This window comes from Acanthisitta chloris, unplaced genomic scaffold (genome assembly GCF_000695815.1).
Source record: "Acanthisitta chloris isolate BGI_N310 unplaced genomic scaffold, ASM69581v1 scaffold6440, whole genome shotgun sequence".
In the NCBI taxonomy this organism is placed as follows: domain Eukaryota; kingdom Metazoa; phylum Chordata; class Aves; order Passeriformes; family Acanthisittidae; genus Acanthisitta; species Acanthisitta chloris.
Window position 1 is genome coordinate 62,505 of NW_008653253.1, and position 7,741 is coordinate 70,245.

At 37.4% G+C, this 7,741-nt stretch overlaps 1 protein-coding gene across 1 annotated transcript in view; it reads left to right on the forward strand.

Annotated features, from left to right (window-relative positions):
* MADD (MAP-kinase activating death domain) overlaps positions 1-7,741 on the forward strand; it is a 61,507-nt gene that overhangs the window by 49,344 nt on the left and 4,422 nt on the right. The window contains exons 33-34 of the mRNA XM_009080094.1: positions 4,345-4,353; positions 4,607-4,676. Of these exons, the coding sequence (XP_009078342.1) occupies positions 4,345-4,353; positions 4,607-4,676 (79 nt within the window). The remainder of the gene's footprint in view (positions 1-4,344; positions 4,354-4,606; positions 4,677-7,741) is intronic.

Here is a 7,741-nt window from a genome sequence, read left to right on the forward strand (position 1 = left end):
GGAAAGCTTCTGTCAGTTCTCTGTGGAGTGTTTTTTCCTTTCCTCGTGACTAGACTTTTCTCCCCACACAAGCTTTGTTCTTCTTTGAGGATACATCAGTGTAGATCCCACTGGAAGTGCATGTGCATCTCAAACACACATGCTCAGAATCTTTACTACTTCTCCCAAGGTCACAGCAGCACCATGTGCCTCTTTGAGTTGGTATGTGCCAGTATAAGGAGTGGAGAGTTGTGAACCGCCCTCAGTTTTCTTGCTGTGTCTTAGCAGGGTAGAACCTGGACTGTGGCTAACCTGTTGTGATATTTCAGACCTACTCTGTGATGGAATAGTCTGCCTGACTAAGTTACCGATTTTAACTTTTCATTGAATGTGCTGAAATACGAAGAGCTGCAGGAGGAAGTCATCAGCAGTACAGAATGAATTTTCATACTTATTGGAAATGGCAGGTCTAAAGCCTTTGAAAATTAAACCCTGGTCGCAAAGCAACAGTTTGATATCATTATAGATGGATGTAATAGTGATTACTTTTTCCTAAAATAAGGACACACAATAGGAATGTTCTGTTTGCCTCTGCTTTTTCTACTTCTGCCAGAAATCAAAAAGTTGTTAAGCTCAAACTGCTCATCTCTTGAACAATCTGTAGAGATGGCTGTTTCATAAATGAAAAGCCAGTCACATATACATTTGCAGTGAGAAAAGATATATAAGAAGGTAGACACAAGCAGCAGCAGCAAGGTTTCTTAAATGTAGCAGGCATCTTCACAAGACAAAGACACTCTGTATTAAGTACATAGTGAGCACACAGGTATCTGTCCAAAAGAAAAACTCAGAATCTTAGAACATTCCCTTGTCCGTAAATTGAAAGCCTTTTTTTTTCCTGAAAGACTGGAATGACATTCTGAAAGATGTCTTAGGGAAACCTAATACTGATTGTTATCATGTTACTGTCAGGAGCATTACCAGTTGAATTTTGTATGACAAATACTGAGTCCAGTGCTATTACCAGCACTCCTAGTGTACCAGCTTGATCATATCCTTCCTTACAGAGAATGGTGTTCTAATTTGCTGTCTGTGATGAAAATTCCTACCTTGTTTCTGGAAGACAGTCTGTGCGGGTCATACCCAGGAAGTACGCCAGCTGTCTCCCTCACCTGAAGGATTATTCCTTCTCTTCATCACCTTTCCAATGGGGCTGTAGCCAGATGAGTTGCCATTACTTAAGGTGGATATTGAAACAAGTACAGTTCTGGAAAAAACACTTCATTTATTCAGTATATTTAATTCTTGGTCTGTTAGATTACATTGTCAGCTGACTGGGGCATTCAGTACCATTTAGTGTTATTATCCTCATCTTCTGTCTCAAAACAAAGTGTTTAGACAGATACAAAATCTGTCATTTAAGGCTCTGTCTAGAATTGACAACTGTAGAAGTTACGTAAAAAACTCCTACTAGTTGCACCATGCAAAAAAAAAAATCCATTCCAATTTCATAATCTGTGGCGATAAAGGATGTTGGCATTCTTATTCTGACACTCATCAACCCGTCTGCTCTCTTAAAATGTCTGCTGTTCTAGGTGTTCTTTCCAATTTTCATATACATTGTATGAGTTGCTCCCTAAGGGAGCTGATTTCAGAATATGTACATACGCATCATTAAAACCAGGATCCTACAGCTGTTTGTGTTGAAAATGGCTTTTTCTGTATCTGTTGAGTTTGGATGGGGATATTCACCAACGAAAGCCTACTGAAACTTATCAGGCACAGCTTTCTCTTCAGCTTCCTCTCCTTGCTCCATATAGAGACCCTGTTCTTTGCCATCTTTCCAAATATTCTTTTCAGTATTGTAGCTTAATAAAATAAGGGATTTCTATTGCTCGGCTTGGTTGGACATCATAGAAATAATTAATTTAGAACATAGGAAGAGCAGTTTCCACTTGAAAAAAAAAGGTATAAACAGAGTCTACCTGAGAGGACTGAACATACTGCTTCAGTGTTAGAATGGAGCTTACTCTTACAAAACAGTTTTTGAAGGCTCTCAATTTGCAGTGTGCATACTTTCTTAGCATCTCGTGAATTCCTTAGGAAATGTCTTAGATGCATGGTGGACAACCTGTTATTGACATGTGTAGTTGTCCTTAGTGTTCATAAATTGTGTCACCATGCTGCAGCAATTGTAAGATTAACAAGAAAAAATGTTAAGTCTGTGCCTAGTATGTCAGAGGAAGCTCTTTAGAATAAGGAGGAATCAAGTGTACCTGTGGCATTGGCAGATTATTCTGAGTTTACATCTACAGATTATGTTTACATAATACATGTTTACAAAATATGTGTTTACATCTACAAATGTATAATATTGGGACTCAGTACCCTGTCCCCATTATGAATTCATCTGTGTCAAAAATAGCTGGAAGTTTAATAAGATGCATCAGGCACATGTCCATCTTCAGTAGGATCCACACTGAATGCTCTGTCTTGAAGAACCACAGTTTCCCTAGGGTAAGTAACTGTTACTTCCTTTGTGCGTGTTTTCTGGTTGAGTGAGAGGAGAGCATCTCTGTCCCTTAAACAATGCACCAAGAAATTTCCCATCAGTTCATATCTTCTGAAAATGGATTGTAATTGTGAAAAAAAACTGATAAATGCTCATCTTGATCACAACTCTTGTGAAAATGCAGCACTCCTTAACATTCACTCAGATCATGAGTACCTGGGGCAGTCAAGACTTTCAGGCAGTTTCACTACTACCAAATACAACTACCAGTGTTTTGCCTGAGCCTTTCTATTGAATTTCTGAATTTTTGTACTTTACTAGCAAACTCAGAAAATATTACAGAAAAAGGAAACTGAAGTTCAATAAAGAAAGGGCTCTGTTACTGACTTGTTTATTCTGTGACTGCGCCTCAAAAGATAAAATTTTTTGAACAACTAAACTGATATAGAACATGGATGAAAACAAGCAAACAAAAAAAAATGATGGGTTTAAGTCTCCTTTCCCTTGAGCGCTTGAATGTAAGTAGAAATCAAGCTTCAGATTTTTGATTAAGGAAGTGGAAGTTTTGGGTTTTATGTGGAGCAACAAATATGCTGGGTCTGTTGGTTAGTTATCTGCCAATAAAAATAATAGTAAACCCCCTTTGACTTGAAAATCAACCTGTGTTCTCTCAGATGTACGGGACATTTACTGATCTGTCTTGAAACAGATAAGTCTGTTTCTTAAAAAATACCAAAACCCCACAACAATTTCTAGTGTTGACTTCCTTTGTCTTTCTTGGGCAGCATATCATGTATGATTACATCGGTGTCGCTACTATTGCATTCAAGAGGGTTGCACAGTTTTCCCTTCTTTCCACGACAGTGAACTTGCTCTAGTACCAATTTTTTTAAAAGGTCCTGAGATCATGTTGTCATAAGTGTATAGGCACTGAAAGTATCAAACCAGATTATTGTAATACAATTTTGCAGGGATCTGTCTAAGATGTTTGACATAGACACTCTGAATGTTAGGGCAATGTTCCTCTTAGTGTTTCTCTTGCCTTGAAAAGCAAGTCTACTAGAAACTGGAAAATGGATTCGATTCCTTATAGCACTTGCTACAGCTTCTCATGTCAGTACTGACTGACCATTTTGGAGATGTGCACATAAGAAGGGACTGTTTTGTATCTTGCAATGGATTGGATATTGAACAAACTCATTGTGCTAAAAGAACTTGTTTATTCACACAATCTTGGCATCTAGGTTCTGGACTGAAAAAACCTAGTCATGTAGTTCAACTGCTTCTGTCTTTTGGGGTTCATATATGTAAGACATAAGTTTAAGGCAGGCTTGTTTTCTAACTGACTGCTCAGCTGGCAGCAGCCATATGTGAAGTGAGCAAACCATAGAGAAGGGTCCAAATTCTCCTATCCTGCTTAAATCAGAAAACTGGTACTGACTGTTAGAGGAGATGGTTCCAAGAGTAACTATGAGGATTACATATCTTAAGCTCTCATAAAATCTTAAATGGTAGGACTGTCAAGGAGAAGAAAGATTAGTGGTTTGGTTCCTCATTGGATTCAATTTGACTACTGGATAGGTTAGGAGGGGGAAGTATAGTGCCCCTTGCCTGCCCTCTGTGCCGGAGGAGGATGCATGGAGGGGCAGAAACTAACTGGGATGGATCAGAGGCTACAAATAGTGCCAAATTTGGGAGCCAGCTGTTTTCTTGTCCCCCTCTTCTGCTGTATTTGAGGTGTGTTGGTATTCTTTTTGCAATAACTCATTTGAGTGCCTGAAGGGGTAGCAATGTTGGATATGTCAGAGTTACTAACTCCTTCGTTTCTCTTCCATGCTTTCTCCTCCTGCAAGGAGCGGAAGGTACTTCATCTTCTGCTGTCTTCGCTTCTTAGCACTTTTAAGTTTTTTGTTGATTTCTAGCATTGTGGCAAGTTTGTCTTGTAAATATTTATTTCACCCTTTATATATTAAACTGTAAATGAACTGGTAGTATATGCTATCAAACTTCAGATTGTATCTGTTGTGATGATGTTTTCGTTTAATTTTGGGTTTTAGTTTTGAAAAAATCCCAAACCCAACTAATTATATGTTACTTTTTCTCCTGTTTTTGTAGGTTTTCATAGAGCTGAATCACATTAAAAAGTGCAATACTGTGCGAGGAGTCTTTGTCCTGGAGGAATTTGGTAATTACATTATTTTGATATTAGGTCTGTACTCACATGGCAGTAACTCAAATTTCCAGTCTTCAGGTTCAGAGTTGCACTGGAGTTTCAAAGATGGGAGAGTATGTAGATTGCACATGAGAAGCTGCCTGAGAGATGGGTGACTTAACATAAAAACAGGGAGAGAATGTAGATTGCACATGAGAAGCTGCCTAACTGAGAGATGGGTGACTTAACATAAAAATTTACACATTAATTTCCATCTTACTAAGATTTGTGACCTAGGTGTTTTTTGTTAATAGAGAAAATGTCCCAAGTCTTCTAAAGCAAACAAAACAACATTTAGACTTCAGATCCTGTAGGAATTTTCTTTGGTCTGTTCCGTTAATGTAGATTGCACATGAGAAGCTGCCTAACTGAGAGATGGGTGACTTAACATAAAAATTTACACATTAATTTCCATCTTACTAAGATTTGTGACCTAGGTGTTTTTTGTTAATAGAGAAAATGTCCCAAGTCTTCTAAAGCAAACAAAACAACATTTAGACTTCAGATCCTGTAGGAATTTTCTTTGGTCTGTTCCGTTTTCATCTGAGAAACCACATGTTTTAAGCAGGATTTAAAGTTAATCTTTCTCAACACACTATGTTTTCATTACAAAGAGTTACTGTTAATTGCAAAGTTTCCTTTTGCTCCATGTGGAATTTAATTTTTGTTGTATGCAGCAGATGTTTTGTCAGGTTGCACTTTATTTATCCTGTGGTTTTTGTTTTGTGGCCTGACTGGTAAAGAGCTGAAAAGTAAAGGTTAAGGAGAACAGAGAGTCTGTGCTATGTTGGTTAGTTATTGCTATATAATCTGCCTACACTGTAGTTTGAGGAAAATTCCAGGTTACTCTGCAATGTTAGTGTCAGTCACACTATTCTTAAATCGGATCTGAAAAAGATGGGTGACTTCAGATGCAGCTCTCTGGAAAAGTTATCCACATACTTCTCTTGAAATAGTCCCCAAACCCATATAGGTTCATTCTTCCTCCACCCATCTGTGATGTGTTTGTGTAGGTCTTAGGACTATGTATGAAACATTTAAAAAGAAGCTAAAGTTTACAATGTTCTTTTCATGGTAGGTCAGCATCCATACTTTGACACTTAATTGAAATCTAAATTATCAGCTCCCATTACCAAGACACTCATTCTTCTTTGGTACTGTGAATAGAATGGTCTGGCTGAGAGATTCTCCCTTGAAATATATAAGACAATTAATATGAGATTTCTGAAAGTAATGTCTTTGCCCATAATAATATTTTGTCTCCTTTTGGGGATAGAAAGTTCTAAGGTATCCGAATGATAAAACCCTTCTGACTGTTGCTTGTTTACCATAAATCTCTCAGAAGTTTGGGATTTGAATTAGTGAACAATTTTTTTCCATTTTCTGAATATGTTGTTCATGGTTCAGCTTACCAGATCAGTATGTTTAAACTTCTAATAGTTTAGATGTTCAGAAGTTGTTTTCAATTTATGGTTGCATGTTCCTTTGATACTGTGTTTTCACCCTGATGGGCATGATTCATTTTCCTACTTACAGGAATTTCTCAAGTCAGTTAAAAATTATTAATGAGTTTTACAAAGGTGAGAATTCAGAAGTTATAAAATGAACTTCAAGAATGGCTTCAGCTTCTGAAGTCTTTAACTCAAAGGAAATTACTTGGATCAGAAATGAAATTTTGATCATTTTTGAGAGATTTGAATGCAAATTATTTCTTTTAAAAATTGTTTGTTTATGTGGCACATGAAACTTATAAAAGGGTAATTTTAAGACCTAATTAAAAATAAACTGGGAGTTGGATTCTACAAGCAAAAACTAACTAATTAAACCACTTAAATTAAAAATACCCTTCTCCCAGAACAGAGGTCACAGACACGAACCAATTTAAATGTACCAAATGAGATTTACAATTTGCCTATCCAGCAAAGAAAGAAAGAAAAAGAAAGAAAAAGATGTTGCAGAACTGCTTTTTAAATTGTTGTGCAGATGGGAAAATATGCCAATCTGTCTTGTTCAAGATAAATTAACATGTTTTTTAATAGCAGAATAACAGCATTCAGCAAAAACTAGTTTGGACTTCTTAAGAATGAAGTTATTTAGCCGTGTTAAGCATTGTGAACTTGCCATCGGATTAATTGTAGGAGTATATTGCAGTACTAGATCCTCTTAGAAAGGTAGAGACAAGTCAGTGTGCACACTCCAGTCTGATGGGAAATACTTCAGTGCAAGATTTCTTTATTTGCTTTTGCCAAGCATGAGGGCTCCAAATTAGTGATATTGCAGCAGGAAATGAAAGGTGTGTTTGTGTTAGTGCTGGGTTCAGATGGCAGTATGCAAGTTGGACTTGTGGTTTCAGAGCAGGATGCAAGCAGAAGTTCAGGATTTGTCCCACAAATGGAAGTGGAATTTTAAGTAAGCAAGGAAATGTAAGGCTCTTCCCTCTGGAATTTGAGTTACTGCTGTGTACTTGTGCTTTACTTTCTTGTGGCCCCTTCACCGCCGCTGCTATGAAAACCTTCATTCTCCAGCAGGTAAAGTGATGTTCCCTAAACCCATTTTGTGATAGCACCATATTTTCATTCACAGGACCAAATGCTACAGGATGGTGCTTAATAATTTACTTCCTTCATCCACTCAGTTCAACAGCATCAGGAATAACTTTTAATGTTAGAAGAAAAGTGCTTCTGCTAATCTCTCAATTTGAGGATTGAGTCTTTGTAGGCTTGGGTCTTTTTGGTTTGGTTTGGTTTGGTTTGTTTGGGGTGGGTTTTTTGTTTGTTTTTCCCTTTCTTCTTTTTCTTTGTATTCTGCAGTGGTAGTACTTTGACTTCTCTGAGTGTAAATGCAAACCCACTCTATACTCTTCCTAATTTAGTCCTCTCAGGAGAATTTTCTGCATTGCAAGGACTGTGAAGGAGTACTTTACTTAAAGAAAAGGCAACTTACTGACTGTGGAGAGACAGTACCTTGCCTAGGTTCTCTCCTGTTCCCTGTCTTCCTATTCTCAATGATAATACAGGACTTTACAGCTTCCCTTCTCT